This window comes from Pholcus phalangioides, unplaced genomic scaffold, assembly GCF_987345545.1.
Source record: "Pholcus phalangioides strain wild (caught in Gottingen) unplaced genomic scaffold, Ppha-v1.0 ptg000042l_1, whole genome shotgun sequence".
NCBI lineage: Eukaryota > Metazoa > Arthropoda > Arachnida > Araneae > Pholcidae > Pholcus > Pholcus phalangioides.
Genome location: NW_028301628.1, coordinates 28,942,483 through 28,959,817, shown reverse-complemented (window position 1 = coordinate 28,959,817; position 17,335 = coordinate 28,942,483). Strand labels below are relative to the sequence as shown.

General features: G+C 36.8%; 1 protein-coding gene across 2 annotated transcripts in view; it reads left to right on the top strand.

The window, feature by feature from the left end:
- LOC149064754 (orexin receptor type 2-like) overlaps window positions 1–17,335 on the top strand; it is a 129,565-nt gene that overhangs the window by 76,315 nt on the left and 35,915 nt on the right. Inside the window, exons 2-3 of one of the 2 annotated variants that reach the window (XM_089255166.1) lie at window positions 7,737–7,910; window positions 12,766–13,651. In XM_089255166.1, coding sequence (XP_089111292.1) covers window positions 13,214–13,651 — 438 coding nt within the window. In that variant the 5' untranslated portion in view covers window positions 7,737–7,910; window positions 12,766–13,213. The remainder of the gene's footprint in view (window positions 1–7,736; window positions 7,911–12,765; window positions 13,652–17,335) is intronic. The other variant, XM_089255165.1, reaches the window with a different exon arrangement.

The window sequence follows — 17,335 nt, the reverse complement described above, 5'->3', positions numbered from 1 at the left end:
AATTTGGAGCCCAAAGAAATAGTAACAGGAATAGTGTCTTTAATACGTATTTTCTCAAAATTCGAGGCCCGTTCCACGTACAACGGCTTCGTGAGCGCAGAAAAACGTTGCGCGTTTTTTTTTTTCTCTCCGTGAACTAATAGTAAGGATAGGGAGCTTTCACACTTGGGCGGATGATGAATTTCTTCCGTACGGTTGCTCCGAAGCAGCAGCAGTCCCAACGACTGACAATGCACGGCTCCATGCCATCGCCATGTAGATAGTGAAGTATGGGACATAAAAGATGTTTTCACCGTCTGCCGTCCTTTGTTCTATCAATTTCTATTCACAACTTGAAGTTGAAATATAGTACACATGTGGGTTAACGAGTCATTATGGATGTGACGTAACTATTGTAACAATTGTTTTGACACATTAACTCATTTTTTAGAATACGCATGCGTAAAGTTGAAGAAGCAATTTCTTCAAATGAAATGGTGTCATATTTCATGCCAAATGCTCAGTTGGTTGGAAATTTTTGTTTCAATTTGGAGCCCAAAAAATTCCTATTTCGAATTAACACCTGCTTTCGTAATCAACGTTCCTTCATTTCTTAACGCTTCATATTAAAGATTGTTACAGCGGCTGGCTGTACCGCAATCTGAATAAATAATGCCTATCAGCGAATGCTCCAACAAAAACAAAAAGAAACTGAGTAAATAATAATTTAAAAAAACAATTGGTGACGTGATTTTGTTTTTATTTTGTCATGACAAAATAAGCTCGTAACTCGTATATTGATTCGCCACTTAAGCGCATCATGACCCCCACACCTCTACATTGATGTCGGGACGCTTAATATCAGTTTTGAATACAAGTGAACCTAAACTTAGCTACTTGCTAGCATTAAAAATGTACCGTATATTTTTTAAACCGCATTGTCACAAGTTAATAATATCCTACAAAAAACTAAGATGAAAGAAACGAGAGAGAAAAAAAAAAAAATCTTGAAGTTGGTTCGAATCAGCGACCCTTGAGATACTAAACTTGCACGCTACTACCTAACTACAGTTGGCGTTTCCGGTTCTAATAAATAATACGTAAATATACCAAATTTAAAACATCCGCTAATCGCCACAACAAATGGTGCCAATTGGAAGCAACAACTTTTTCTGATAGCCACACCGCATGCACAATCTGGCAAATGACTTACTATCGGGAGACGCTTCTTATTCTTGGCGCTTGTATCAACGAGACGATGGTATCAATCATTTCACAACGGCACCCAAAAAGTTCCAAAACTTCTAAAAAAAGACCACTTGTTTTATAGAACCGATATAACCCTGTTTTTCGCGTGGAGGGCCACCACCACCTCTCCCACCGGTCAATTTTCTGAAAGCAGCATAATTCGAGAGAATTACCTCATTTTTTGTCTTTTCTCCTATAAACGGGGGAGTATGGAAATCAAAGTGACAGTTTCGTTATATTATCTAGGGAGAAACATGCGTCATTTCGAATAAGTCTGTGATAAATCTGCAGTTTGGGATACGTAGTATTTTACTATATCAACGATAAGTATAGATAAACAAGCAAGAAAATGCTGGGATATCAGTTCCCTATCTATTTTGAAATTCGAACATTCCGCTATGTAATAGATATTTTTGGATAACGTTTCATGTTCTCCATCCAGAGAATATCCTATGAATACATAACATTCTTAGAAGCTGAAATTCACAGGGAAAATGCTCTCTCTCTCTCTCCTCTCTCAAATCTGAATACTCTATTTCTCTATCTCTTATACCTTGTTTACTCGTGGTTATCTGACTGAAATTCTTTTTCTACTTACGTTAAAAAGATGAAATCCACTTTGAGATGTTTTCTTATATGGAATGCCTTATAATATATTTGCCTATCCTTTCTTCTATAAATGTGCATCAGTAGCTATTTATACTGGAATTTGCATACGTGAGAAAAGAAGTTTTATATATAATAAGGTCAAAGGAGGGCCTAGGCTTTTAGTAAATTTGAATAAATACGAAACGAATAAGAGCTTCTAAGAAAATCTTCCGTCATATATTTTGGAAATACGTTTCTACCTTTAGAAATTTGTGTCGGAAAGATTGGATTTTTTTTCAGCACTTTGGGATTTGATCAGGAGTTCGCTCTGAGCGATTTTTTTTCTCCAAACGGGAGACCTGCTCGTATTCGTGCCTTGATGTCTTAAACTACAGAAATCTTAATTCAGCCAGCTACCAGCGAGCCGGCAAACATTAAATGACGCTTGCCATCCATATGATGACAACAACGATTCACGGTTAATTCACCGCCACACGATTAATTCACTGACAAGCAATTTGTCGACGGTAATTCAATTATAAATAAATAATTGTTTGAAAATAAATAATTGTGAAAAAAATAAATATATACTATTTACCGACGGAAAATTCATCGCCAACAACTTACGGAAAAGAAAATTCACCACCGAGCAATTTATCGACGGAAAATTCACAGACAAAAAAATTATCGATGGAAAATTCACCGACAAATAGTGCATTTCACCAAAATCGCCAAATAATTTTGTCGGTGGAAAGCTCAATGGCAAAATTCCAAGGAAGGCAAATTTACCGCTAAACAATTAAGTCAGAAAATTCGCTGCCAGCCATTCAGGAAAGGAAGATTCACAGACAAACAATTTACGACAGAAAATTCGCTGCCAACAACTCACAGAAAGGAAAATTCACCGCAAAAACGACTCACAGAAAGGAAAATTCACCGCAAAAACGACTCACAGAAAGGAAAATTCACCGCAAAAACGACTCACGGAAATCGAATTTTACCGACAATCAATTTATCGACAGGAAATTCATCGACATACAATTTATCGAAGAAAATTTCACCGACAGCACTTCTCTACCGAGAGATCGAGTGAGTAAACAAGTAAGCAACAGCGAGCGGCAGAACGAGAAAGTGAGTGAGTGACTGTGCGAGTGAGTAAGCATGTGAGTGAAAGACGGTGCAAGCGGTGAGCGAGTAAATAAGTTATTTAGTGGGAAAAATAATATATATACAGGGTGCATATATCAAACGGGGGACCTGCCTGACAATTTACTGGCGAACCACTGATCCTACACACTAACGGAATATCTTGGGAATTCGTTTCAATTCCTCATGGATAACTGGATACTAATAATTTGACAGGCGTTTTCAAGCTTTTTAAAAGAAGCTTATAAACCACGAAATAAAACACTTGACTGACTCTCATTTCTTTCTCTTCTCCAGAAGAAATGGCTTCTCTGCGCGATTCCCTGATGAGAAGTTTTGCTCTATCGCACTCATTGCAGGCGTTGCTTAATGGAACTTTCTGAGCCGGCTCGGAACAAATGTATGTTTTTTTTGGGGTATATATCTCTATATATTGTCATTAGAATTCGAGTAGACCGACTTATTGAGCCGAACTTTTTCGAGAATACAGGTTAATTTGCATTTTTATGGATACATTTGCTTTTTCTGAGAAGATTTATTGTTTTCCGACCTTGACGAGGAAGATTTAAGTTTTATAAAAAAGTGTTACTGAAGTATTTATTTATAACCAATGATTTCAAAGTTTTCTAGAATGAAAGCTTCAATCTCGTTTATAACGGGAAATTTAAAAGGAAATTTTATGCAGACTTCAATATGTGTATGTGTGTCGTTATAACCGAGTTTTAGTATATTATTAAAATATATATATACAGTCGAATCCCGTTTTAATGAATACCGTTATAGCGAAAATCTTGCTTTAACGAACACTTTTCTAATCCCCTAAATAAGTGTACATAGGAACAATGATAGGAAAACTGTAATTCTCTTTATAACGAAATTTCGTTTTAACGAAGTGATTTCTCCGGTCTCTTGGCGTTCGTTATAACGGGATTCGACTGTATATAACAAACTTTTTTTAAATACTTTCCACTATTACATTCAAGTTCATTTATCCCATTATATCAACTTATCTTCCAAAACTAATAGTTTATGGTAATTTATTTTAATATGAAATTACTTAGAGTTAAATTCCTTAACAATCAACAAAGATTAACTTCCATAGCTGATTCAAAATACAAAAGTTTGTTTTTGCTTTTTTACATATTAATATTTACTGTCGTATCTCAGCTACTACTTCAACACTAAGGCAAAAATAATAACTGGAGATTTATCTAATTTCATCGCGAAATCATGCCTCGAAATCTCAGCGGTATTAATCCCATTATACAGTACTAGCTATAATACCCGGCGCTGCCCCGGGTTTTCTTCAATGAGGCTGTTTGGATCACGTGATATCTCCCTCTTTCTTTGAGGGACATGCAAACCATGTCTAAGTTAACCAATATGACGACTTCCTGCGCGACTTGATGAAATAAACAAATCTAGATTTAAAGATACATAGAAACGAATATTTTTTTTTCCCTTTTTTTAAGGGGCGCTAGGTATTTCGAACCCCCTCCCGAAAGTTATCTATTTCTGCCTGTTTCTGCTTCGAAAAATAGTTAAAGCTGTGGAACTTCTTCGATGTACTTTACGGACCCATAATTAATTTTAAAACATCCTAAACTATGAATTTATGCAGTTTAATATAAAAAGACAATACGGAGAACTTAATTTTCATGCTTGTGAAGATATGAATAAAATATTGAAATTAATGTTATTGCATGAATATCCAACTCAAAAGTATATATAGGTCCGGATAATTGCTTCATATTTAATCTCGTGGGCTTCGTATATCTCTAAGCGAACTCAATATTTCAAAAATCGAGAATTCAATACAATTTTTAAAATTATTGATTTTGACAGAAAACCCCACCAAATTTCCGCATTTCTACAGTAAAATCGGCAATTTTAACACTGATTTGTATGAGGATCACCCTTTTCCTGACCTTCAAAGTGATGCTGATGATGATTATGACGTCAATTCAAAAGCCTCATTACTGAGAAGATTGAAAACGTGGCAAACCATTGTAAAGGCATATACACGCCTGAAACGCATTGCTAGGGAACCACGGTAACCAAAGTAAACGTTCAGAAAGTGATTGTTGAGGCCATTGTTGCCCGACAGTTTTTTGCCCATTTGGGGCATTTGCCCTGCTCTGACGAAATTTTAAAGTAGCCTATCGTTTAAGTCGGGTCCCATTTGGTATATATGCAAAATTTGGCGAAGATCGATCTGAAATTGTAGATTTGTATAGAGAACATACACACACACACACATACACAGACAGAAAATCAATTATATATCCCTCATAGTACATATGTTCGTATATACAATAAAATTCCGTTATAATAACAATTCACAATCATGAGAAAAATTGTCGTTATAACGGACTTCTTGTCATAAGCCAATTTAAATTTTTTTGCTCGGCTAGGCTATAAAATTTAAAATAAATCCTACTTTATATCTGCATTGAAATGTCTTTTAGATCATTCCGTTTTGGAGTTTATAGAATTGTAGTCACGAAATTGTTTTCTTAGTCTCTCAGCAGTTTATTCTCTAAAACATTTTTGAATATTATTTCGTATTTTTTCCAAAAAAAAAAATTTCAAAAATTTACATTTATACTAGGTTAAAGCAGGGAGTTATATATTTTTTTCTTTTGTACCAACGAAAATAAATGCTATTTTTAATATGATAAAAATGTATCGGAGCCAAACATAGAAGGTTTTGTTTTTGAACTAAACTGCATTTATTCGACCAGTAGGCATAACATTTCCTGGGTTATTTCTTCCCGGGTTCAGCGCCCATGCATCAAGTCAGCCCTGCACCATATACCATCATTAAATCAGGATGAACATGCACGATTTCGATCTGGTATTTTGGATCATAGTTTCATGCTGACACCATATTTTCAGCCGTCTAATAGCCTAGTATAGTTGGAAATGGGATTAGTCATTGTATGCTGCTTGCTCCTAATTGCCCGTAGTCCGTTCACTGTGTTTTCTAGCCTATAGCTCTAAGAAACTCCGTTTATAATCAAATTACTCTAGCCCAGCGGTTCTCAACCGGTGCTCCGTGTGCACTTCCCAGGGGTTCCGCGGCCACTGGAGGATAATAAAATAAATCAATAAATTTGATAAACAAACAAAAAAAAAGAGGCCTGAAGTGTAGCGGCGTATAAATAATATACTTAAAAGGGCTCCTCGAATTAAACAGGGCTCCGCCATAGAAATTATACACTGAAAAGGACTCCGCGAGTCAGAAAAGGTTGAGAACAACTGCTCTAGAGTTTGTGCCTCCTGATTTTCAGATTAATCCTGGTCAGCACTAGGTGAATGGCCTATCCTCGGTCACCGGATCATCCCAGAACCTTTGCCACCTTGCGCACGCCCTTCCACTAAAAGTTACGGAAACCCGCAGATATGAACTAAGACATGGAAAAAGAAAAGCGGAATTATCTACATTCTACACCCCCGTTGGTGGAATAACTGCGATCAAATAAAAATTGGCGCAAGTAAAAAAAAGCTGTCAGTTCAGGAGACGCGTAATTTGACAAATAACAAAAATTATTTAACCCTTTCAGCGGCAATCCCTATATATATCTCGTCAAACCTGATCTGATTTGTTTTTTAAATTTCAGCCACCCCTAAATATTTCGTCTTCTAAAAACGCGTTGAAGGCGTTTTTTCGTAAAACACGTTTTCTATCCCACCCTTCAACCAATCAACTGCCAGATGGTGAAATCAGCTCTTGTTCCAGGTTTTATAAGAGAAAAAGAGATTGTGTGTGTTTTCTCCATTTCTTTCATCATAGAAGATGTTTTTGTGTCATCTAGAGGGACATAAAAGCGATGGGCGAAGTCAATTTTCTTGTTGCGGGGGGCAGTTATCAGCTCCACGCAATCGCGAAAAAATAATTCTTCTTGAAAATAGGTGGCAATTTGTGAAGGTTTCGCAATTTCAAATGTGGCAGTTATAATACGGATCAAGAAAAAATTTTAAAAACCGGTTTTTTAAAGGATTTATCAAATTACTTTCGTTTTCCAGAACGGGACATTTTGTGACGTATGGTCATGACAGATGTCAAATGTTAGTTTCACACAGATCGAGCGTGACTTCCTTCGTCACTGTGAACGTTAGTGCTCCGCGATAAATTTTTCGCTTAAAAAGTGCTCCGCGACTTTAAAAGTTTGGGAAAAACTTAACCTACCAATTAAAATTACTATTCATTGCTCATTTCCAGGGAGCTGCAAGGACTTCCAACATTTTCCCGCTAAATCGGAAAGTTTTTCAGTACGATTTTTTCAGTCATTCGGAAACCACTTTAAAGTGAAAGTTCTGGTTCCGTGATCGGTGATCCTAGTTCCTAGTCGGAGAGACACAAAAGTCGAATAAAATCATCACACTGTACATGTGTATAGTGGGAAAGCTCACAATTAGGAAGAACGGGTTGAAACAATTTGACTTTTTCGTGCCCATTCTTTGTTTGCAGTAACCCCAGATTAATTTCGTACGAGAAGCACGTGCCATGATAGGTAGGGTTACCAACCGTCCTCGTTTTTGATGTAATTTAAAGCGTCCGCCTACGTTTCGAAAAATTCGCCTTTTGTCCTCCTTTTTTCAGGTTTCCAGAATTATTTTTATTTCTTTCTGGGAAAATTTTGAAACACATTTCTTCTTTGAAACATATATTTCTTCATTGATATGAGTGTTTTTATGGTATTTTTTTCACATGCATTCGCCAAAAGCCTTTGAAATTCTCAGAATGTTTCTGTTTCTACTTTTTTTAACAGTTCTGTTTTGGAGTTGCGAAAAGTTGTTGTTGTGGAAGGTTTCATTGATCGGAATAGACGCCTTCTATTGTGGAAATTGGAATAAAAGACGTCACTATAAGGATGCTTGCGCAGGCGTTCTCCTTTCTTAGTTTTCGAATCTGGTAACCCGGTGATAGGAATCATCATGTTTAGGTATGAAGAGAGAGAAGGAAAAACTGGTTACTTCGAGAATTTTTTTTAACGTTATAGCGAATGCTTCCTAATTTTCACTTCACTATAACCGAATATTTCTTGTAACTTCAACATTAGTATTTGACTATCGCTTGGAAGTAATTCGTTATAGCGAGTTTCTCGTTAATAGCCGAACTCGTTATATCGGACATCTAATATACATATTCTTATCCATTTATTAATATGAAAACAACAACAAACATAACCAAAAATTTAATAATTTTTTTCACTTTAATATTCAAGTTCGTATGCCTCATTATCTCTACTATTTTTTTTTTTCAAAATAAATTGATGTATGGTCATTAATAATAATATGAAACTATTCAGAGCTAAATTCATTGACATAAACCACAATAATTAAGTTCCATAGCTAATTCAAAAAACACAAAAGTTAAAGAACATATACCATTATTTATCTTTTGTATCAGCTGTCATTTTCCACGTATAAATATTAGCAAAGCAAAAATAATAACTAGTGATCTGTAGGAGATTTATCTTCTTATACCTCGGAATCCAAGTGGCATTAGTTTCATAATAGTGCATGTAACTGTATGATATTTTATATATTAAGTGAAAATATACTCGGGCCCCACGAGAGACCGTACATACGCAGCATTAACTATAAATCTCATATTGTCCAATGGACCGAAAAGAAATTTAAACACGATGAATTTAACTTACTTTTTTGCGATGATAAATGACCTGCTTGACTAATGAATATTAATTTAAGTCAACGTAAAGTCAACAAGGGGTATACTGTGTATAGTAATACGTTTTTTTCATTATTAAATTTTGTTTGAAATCCATTGAGTCAACACCTAATGACCCGTAAAGTAATTACCATAAACGAAAGATTAATATTTTATTGACTGAAGAAAAAGCACAAAATAAAGTTATTTATCAAAATTTTATTTATTTTTCATCCTTTTTTATATTAATCTTTAATGTTATGTTACGTTATAAACTATTTTTCCCTTTACTGGATATTATTGAAAGAATCGTAAATTTTCTTTCTAAAAAGAATGAGGATAACTTCATGGAAGGTCAAGAATTTTGATAATTAAAAAATATGAAAATCTTAATGAAAAAATATTTTCCGAAATTACAATTGCACATGATGAGATTTTTCAAACATGGACTCTCAGCTTACTATAACTTTTGTGCACAGCCCGCAGGAAAGAAAACGCGCATAAATGCTAAAAGTTTGGTTTGCATCCCGCTATTTTGCATAGCACGCATTTACGGTTTTCTTTCTTCCCGCAATTTTTGGCGGAAATAGAATAAACATCGTTAAGACGAAAACCATCCCCATGGTCTGAAACCTGACATAGGCTGCATGGGCGAAAATACAGGGGGGGGGGGGCAGCGTCAAAGATGGCGCCGACTGATCTAATGTATAGGCCTATATATGAACTGACATCATCATCATGCCCCCCTCCCCCCAGGCTTTCAAGTCTATCGCTACTCCAATTTTCGTTACAGAATTATGTGTTTCTAGTAAATTATTCCAGTGAGTAGTATAGGCACCATCGATAACCCACATTTCCACCACTAGATGGTGCTGCTAAAATTTCCCGAAAGTTTCGCTGTTTTTTTACTGGGGATGCTCAAGTCATTTTAAACTCCCAGTCGTGGGTCTTTTATCCCCCCCCCCCTTTTTATGATACCGAGGGTCAAATATATATATATATATATATTTAATGACGGAAATGTGCGTAATTGGGGCATACCAACGCCTATACTACTCCAGTGGTTCTCAATCTGGACCGTAGCACCCCCGCCCCCCCCCCCCTCGTGGCTGTGGAATATTCAAAACGGTGAACCCACATGAAGATAAATCCACAGTAAGAAGTTCATTCAGTTTGCGAAAAGTTGTTCACCACTTGAACAATGAGACCACAGGAACGAAACGTGGTCGAAACAATAGACGAATCAAGACTGTCTTGAAAGTATCGTGGTCCCTTGGGAAAAATGATGACCTGGGTAATTCTTCCTATCTGGAGAGCGAAGCACCATCTCATTCTAATTTACATACTCACTCCAGAAAATCGTAACACAAGATAGACTTATCGCGGGCCTCCTTGTGCATCTGAAGTATCAGAGTCGTACCCAACCGCCCGGTTGTGCCTATAGAGCTCCGTTTACGTGTGCAAGATTCGGGGTCGCTTTGGTGATTATTACCTGCATGGCAACTTTTTTCCTCATGGGGGAAAAAAAGGAGGGTTCGAAGATCCGTCAAAAGAGTCCCATCTTTGTTGCGGAATAATGGTGGGTGACTCCGACTTCCTCTCCCATAATCCTCTGTGTCGCCAAAACTACTATAAGCTCCTTCGTCAGCCATCTTGAACCAATCACTTCCATTCAACCCACGTAATTCCGTAAAGGAGAGGGGGGAAATACCGGCATAAACTAAACACAATGTAAACGGGTTGTAGCGAAAATCCCTGTTACGGGTAACTTTCAGGGATATTTTATTTCACATGCAAACGGAGCTTATGTTACTGAAGTCACCGTTATGGATGGAAAGGTTAACTGGCCCTTTGATCCATATGCTGCTACGTTTGAGTCTGCGTATGTCATTCGTAACATAGCATCTCGGCGTGACGAAAAACCACGAAAAAAATCATCATCAGCCGAGGCATCACCGTATTTAGAAAGAAAGTATTGAGAAAGTATGCCTTTTTTAAAATAAGCAATATACTCACAATGGTGAAATATTTTCTTGAAAAAAAATTAGAGAAATTTGATTAAATTTTTAGAATGAAAAGATAATCTTACAAACATAAGTACAATACCAATAGAGAAAAAAATGCTGAAAGCACGTACTTATTCTAAAATTACGGTGATTTCATGCATTTATACGCGTTCACTATAAGAAAATGCATTTAGCAATTGAATATGCGCTTATGCATTTGCATTAAATCCGGGCTCTAGTTACAGCGATATCAAATACGCCGTGAAATGTTGTCATTATAATTGTTCGATTCCCGAAATTTCTGAAAATCACCGCCATAAACGTTAGAAGTTCAAACTCTTGACATTTTTAATTCTTAAAATTTCTAAAACACACCACCTTGGGCAGCTTTTGTACAGTATGATAATGACACGTGTTAAAACTGGTAATGATAGCTGTAGAAAATAAAGGAATATCGATGCACATATTTTTCCTACGTATCTTGAGCTGTACTGATGTATGACGATATCTGCTCATCATACGTATCACAAAATAACTTTTTTTTTTTGTTCCCTCCTGGAACTCAATACTTGAAAAGATATCGATAATCTTCAAGACATGAGAGACAACATGAAACGGCTTGAGGGTCACTTCTAATGAGTTTCTCCCCACTCAGCTTATTCAATTGATCTTCTTCCAGTACATCCAGCTACAACACAAGAGCGAACGCGTCTTCCTTTAAAAAAAGTGCTTTGTTGATGTCTAGTACTCGAAATCAATGAACTACAATGAAAATGACTTCAAATGTTTTTGTTTCGTCCGTGCTGAATAGCCTTTGATGTCTCGAACTTTATATTTGTCAGTGGATCAAAATAGAAAATGTAGAAATGTATTTTATACCGAATAAACATAGTTAAACGCAGTGTTTGGTGGGAAAAACAGCGCCTTCTATAAAGGAACTTGAAAGATTGCTTTAAATGGGAAACTTGTTCCAGTTTTTGGGATTTTAATCTAATTCAGTGGCACTCAACCTGGGGTCAGTGATGGACTATTTGGAGTACGCGAAAAATAATCAGAAATTGTGGGAAAAAAAAGACGAGAAAATTAATGAAAAAGTGCAAAAAATATACCGTATTCCCAACATTAGCCGTCATGCAGCAAAACTCGAGGGATACAGCTTTTGAATGTTATGGTCTGGTCCATTCCCGGCATACCGGGAAATGCGAGGTTTAATAAGAATCACACTATGTATTCAGCCAATTCCATAGGTTTTTTTTTTTTATAAAAGTGCTTAAAAATTTTCTAGAATATGTGACTTACATGCCGGAAAATACGAGTATTACCAGCATGCTGTTCTCCCTCGGTGTTCTCTGGCATGACGGCTAATGCAGGGTAATTTTGGCACAATGTAGGCTGAGGAGAGGATGAAAGTCTCCACGGCATTTCTAGGGATAAGCAAGACTTCTACGTATTTCTTTGTATCAGCTAATATCCTTCCCCTTTTGTATTCGCAAATCTTCTACGCAGTTTTAGGGATATGCAAACATCCTACGCAGTTTCAGGGATATGCAAACATTCTACGCAGTTTTAGGGATATGCAAACATTCTATGCAGTTTTAGGGATATGCAAACATTCTACGCAGTTTTAGGGATATGCAAACATCCTACGCAGTTTTAGGGATATGCAAACATTCTACGAATTTCTAGTGATTATAATTTTTTACACATTTCTAGGAATACGCATTTTTTTGCGCATTTTTAGGATACGCAAACCCTGTACGCATTTCCAGGAGATCCAATGCATTCATACAGGTACACATTCCTCGGGTATGCACACGTCCTACGCATTTTTAGGGATATGCAAATTTCTACGCATTTCTATGTATATACAAATCTTCTACACATTTCCAAGAATATGCAATCCTACGTATTTCGAGGGATATGCAAATCTTCTACGCATTTTTAGGAGTGTGCAAACCTTCTACGCATTTCCAAGATTTTTGAGATCTCCAGCGTATTCCATACAGGCACAAGCCTCAAATACATATCAAGTAGTGACATGCATGTTTAAGGCTTGAAAATTCACCGTTCTGTTAACTCTCTGTGAATCACCCTGTATTTTTCTTTCTTTCTTTCATGTAGGTGACCGATTCGAAAAAAGAAGAACTGCTGTAGAAAGAGGAATATGTTCCGACAGCTGAACATCTTGGAGATACGAATCAATGGATATGTTGGATTCAGTAAAACACAGGATCATCATAGATTCGAAGCATTTCTTCCATTAATACCCAGTTTTTACAGGCATTAAGGAATATGAACGGGTAAAAAACATGACCCGCATCTGACGGGAATAACGAGTTGAATTTCTATTCAGCAAAGAATCAAGTCACAATCGAATTTCCCATGTAAGCTGTACGCGTTCTGAATACTGAAGCAAGTTGTGAGAGTTTATAGAACAGAAAAAATTGCTGCAGGGGGCATTTTTATAGATGAAATGGAATAAATTTTTTTAGACTTGAAAATCCGTGGAGTCAGAGAAAGATCAAACACCGAATTATTATATATTTTGTGTGTGTTTGAATAAGTAATTATGGCCAACAATTCGTCACTAGTCGGAGATCAATACGAGCTGTCGTCCACGAACCATTCGGTGGTCATCGACTACGTGGACGAGTCGGACTTGAACGCTACGAATGAAACGATGGCGCCGTGCTCGAACGAATATTGCGTTTCGGACGAGGACTACTTGGCCATGATCGAAGACTACATATATCCGACGTCTTCGGAATGGGTCCTGATATCCATGCACGTCACGGTGTTCATAGTCGGACTCGTCGGTAACGCGCTGGTCTGCCTCTCTGTGTACCGCAACCACAGCATGCGCACCGTCACCAACTACTTCATCGTCAACTTAGCCACTGCTGACTTCTTGGTCATATTTGTATGCCTGCCGCCGACCGTGCTGTGGGATGTCACAGAAACTTGGTTCTTTGGACGGGTCACGTGCAAACTGGTGCTATACTTACAGGTAGGTAAACTCTTTAAACGTACAATTCCATACTTAACAACGCTTGCGCACCATACCATACAGCAAGGGTGTTCAAACTTGAAGATGAAGAATGCGGACCACTTCATCGGTCTGGAAACCTGTCGCGGGCCACATGACTGATACGTAAATGAGTCGCGGGTCGCTTAAGTGATCTAGAATAGTATTCCATTCCACTTAAGTGATCTAGGATAGTATTCCATTCCACTTAAGTGATCTAGGATAGTACCCCAGGCCACTTAAATGATATGTAAATTTGTAAATCATCTAGGTGATCTGTGAATGATTCGTTTATGTCGGTGCATTACGCAGAAACAAACCTCGCATCAGGTTTCACTACATGTACACGCACATTCCAACATGTACCAATTCGTTAGAGGTTCCGCAGAGGAATATGGATGAGGTACATGTATGGTTTAGTAGTTATGACGGTGATAGAGACATACTTTCAATTATAAAAAGTATTCTTGACGCTCCGCTTCAAGCGGAGGTGTCGACTTTAAAAAAAAAAATTGCCAACGTTTCTACGTCAATTTTCACTTGATCACTTTTGTCGCACCATGGCCATTTTCTACACACGAGGGCTAATTTCTTAGACTGGGACCTACAATTTATTGCCGATTCTGAACGGCAGTACCCATCGAGAAGTTGGTGCGCTAACCCCTTGATGGGGGGGGGGGTTGCAATTTCTCATGCGGTCATGTCACCGTTTCTGTTGTGCCCCTGTGTCAGGAAAGTTTTCTGACAAGTACGAACCGGGTATCGAACTCGCGACATCTCTAAACATCCTTTGGTACTTAAAGGCGCGTATACACTAGCGCGCAGATCTTGCAACTCACGACTCCCTGCAGCGGTTCTAATCTGCTCGTGGGTACAGAAACTTCCTTTGTGTTCCTTTCTTTCCTTTGTGTTCGTTGAAAAAAAAACCGATTCCGGTTGGGTCCGGTGAAAATAGCTCAAGAATCGTTCGCAACACCGTACAAATTACTGAACAACCAATTGCGAATGCTTTCATTGCATGATCCGCGCGCAAGTGTATACGCCCCTTTAGGCGAGTATCTTATCGACCTGGGCTACCGCTCCCCACGTCAATTCTCCTACTGATTAACGCACAATCCTCTTTTTCGTCAGTGGACATAATTTTCGCTCTCAAGGGCGTTCGTTTTATCAAGGTTTCACTGTACCACAAATTTTACATAATTTATAATTAAAATAATTTACAGACAGAAATTATGATAAGTTTTTGAATTTAAAGATTGAGATATTCTAATTATATACAGTATAAAAATTAAATCCGATATCCTCTCATACATTAGAGGAAAAAACATCATAAAATATTTTTTTTCAATAAAATATGTAATGAAAGTTAAGAATGGAAAGTGATCGATTATATTGGAAATTGATATTTTAAAGCGAGATTAGAACCATTTTTCGTTGTTTTCCTTCAAAAAAATCAATCACCTAATTTATATAGTAGACAAAAACGCTGTCGAAAACTTATAAAACAAATTTCAATACCCATGAATAAATAAATATAATTATTTTGTAGTTTATATATGATATAAAGTAAAGAATTAAGTATGCTTCACGACTACATATATATGCACATGATAAATGAGACTAGAAATCTATTAATCGATCATTCAAAGTCGATTTATGAATATTCAGAATGGGAAGAAAAAAATTGAATATTCAATATCTTATCAATATTAATATTTTTTCTAAGCCCGACATTATTGTTATTTAATAATCCTACTTCCACGGGGGAAAAAAAATTGAAATTTCATCATTTTTTTTTTGGTATCGCGGGGAATCGAAATAACATTACGAGTATTCAGGAAAAAAAAATTTGCATAGCTTAGAACATTCTAGAAAAATTTCCCCGAATTTGTTTTTCCTTCCTCTCCTACAGAATGAAAAAATGGATAGAGAACGAACTTCTCTTTAACATGATAATTATAGCTGTTTTTTGAATACTGAATTCTTTATCTAATCCTGTGGGTACTGCAACCCCCTGTATTTTCCTCCCAAGGCTGTCTAAAACTATGTAGGTCCAAAATATTTCAAAACAAAAAAATCATGCATGAAAAAATGTGTCATTACAGAAACGATTACGATCTTTATAGTTAGATTAATTTTTTTCTATCGTTTCGTAATTGTCTTGGAAAACATTTAGTGATTTAATAACGTGCAGTAAAGCTGTGCGAAATATCAACTTATGTCTATCATTCGAAATCACTTCCAAAAAAAATTATTTCTCCTTGTCATTGTGTGATTCGATTATTCAATAAAAATATTGCAATGAAAAAAAAAAATATGAGAGGTTCCAAGCCGACGCCGCTTATTACGAGCACGGACAATATTATCATTTGGGAATTGTTAACACTTATGCAAGGAACGGAACGAATCGATAAAAATTTCGTTTCAGTTATCGGGACTTCGGATAATGCTATCAAATATTTTCCAGAACGTTTTTTTTTTCTTTCTTTTTTGCGCATTCTAAAGCTGAGGTTTTTACCTGTAAGTTATCGTTATCAGGCTACAAGACTATGTAGGATGCTAGAAGTTGTTCTCTCTGTCTCTTCTTCCATGTTGACAAACATTCCCGTAGCCGCAAGTTAGGACGGAATGCCCATCTTGCGCACCGTAATAGTGCAGAGTGGATAATTTGATAACTATACTCAAGTTAACCATTACCAATCGCAGGCCAAGTGCAAAAATGCTTTCTTGTTCCCTTTTTGTAAGGAAGATTGATTTTAGTTTGTTTGTTATATTATTTTGAACATTCATAACATTTTCATGTTTGTGGCACATCCACCCTTGCTTTATTATACGCCATCATTACTACAGAAGTTTATCCTTTTATAGCGTGTTTTTCTGTATATACCACCCACACAATATTTTTAGGCCCCACCCTCGTTCTTCCCGATATTTTTAAGCCATTCCTAATATTTTTGATGACTTCACATCTTCACATCAGAAGAGCCTCATAAACTGCTCACTGGCGTTATTAACCTTTCAGCGGCAATAACCGAGATGTCTCGTCAAACTTGATTTGCTTCATTTCGGTCAGTCCGAAATATCTCGGGTTCTCAACGCGCTTTTAATTTCAATGTGGTAGTTATAATGCGGATCAGGAAAGTTTTAAAAACCGCTTAAAGAAATAATTCTTCATGATCTAAAATGAAGACATTTCATTTTTACATTCACACACGTCGTTCGGTGTATTTTCGGTTTTGAAAAATATATAGATATTTTAAAATCGGTTGATTCTCTTTCTGATTACCCTTGATTTATTGATCATTATACATGAAGAATTTGATAAAATTACATTGTATGGCACGTTGTATGGTAAGTGGCTGTTCAGCTGAGTTGAGGCATTTTTTAGTTTTGACACAGTTTTACTGACGTTGCGAAAAATAAAGATAAATTTCTTATACGGACGTTTTTATTTTTGATAATCTCTCGCATTACCCCCAGTTCATTTAGGTGACACCCCCTAGGGGGTCGCGACCCATACTTTGGGAATCACTGGCCAAGAGGGTGAAAAAAAAGGTTGTGTTTTAGAATAGAATCAGAAAAGGTAGAGATCTCGAACATTTTGCTACCAATTATGTGGGGGAAAAAATGGTTGGTCCGTTTTTGCCAACGCACTTCCCGTTCAAC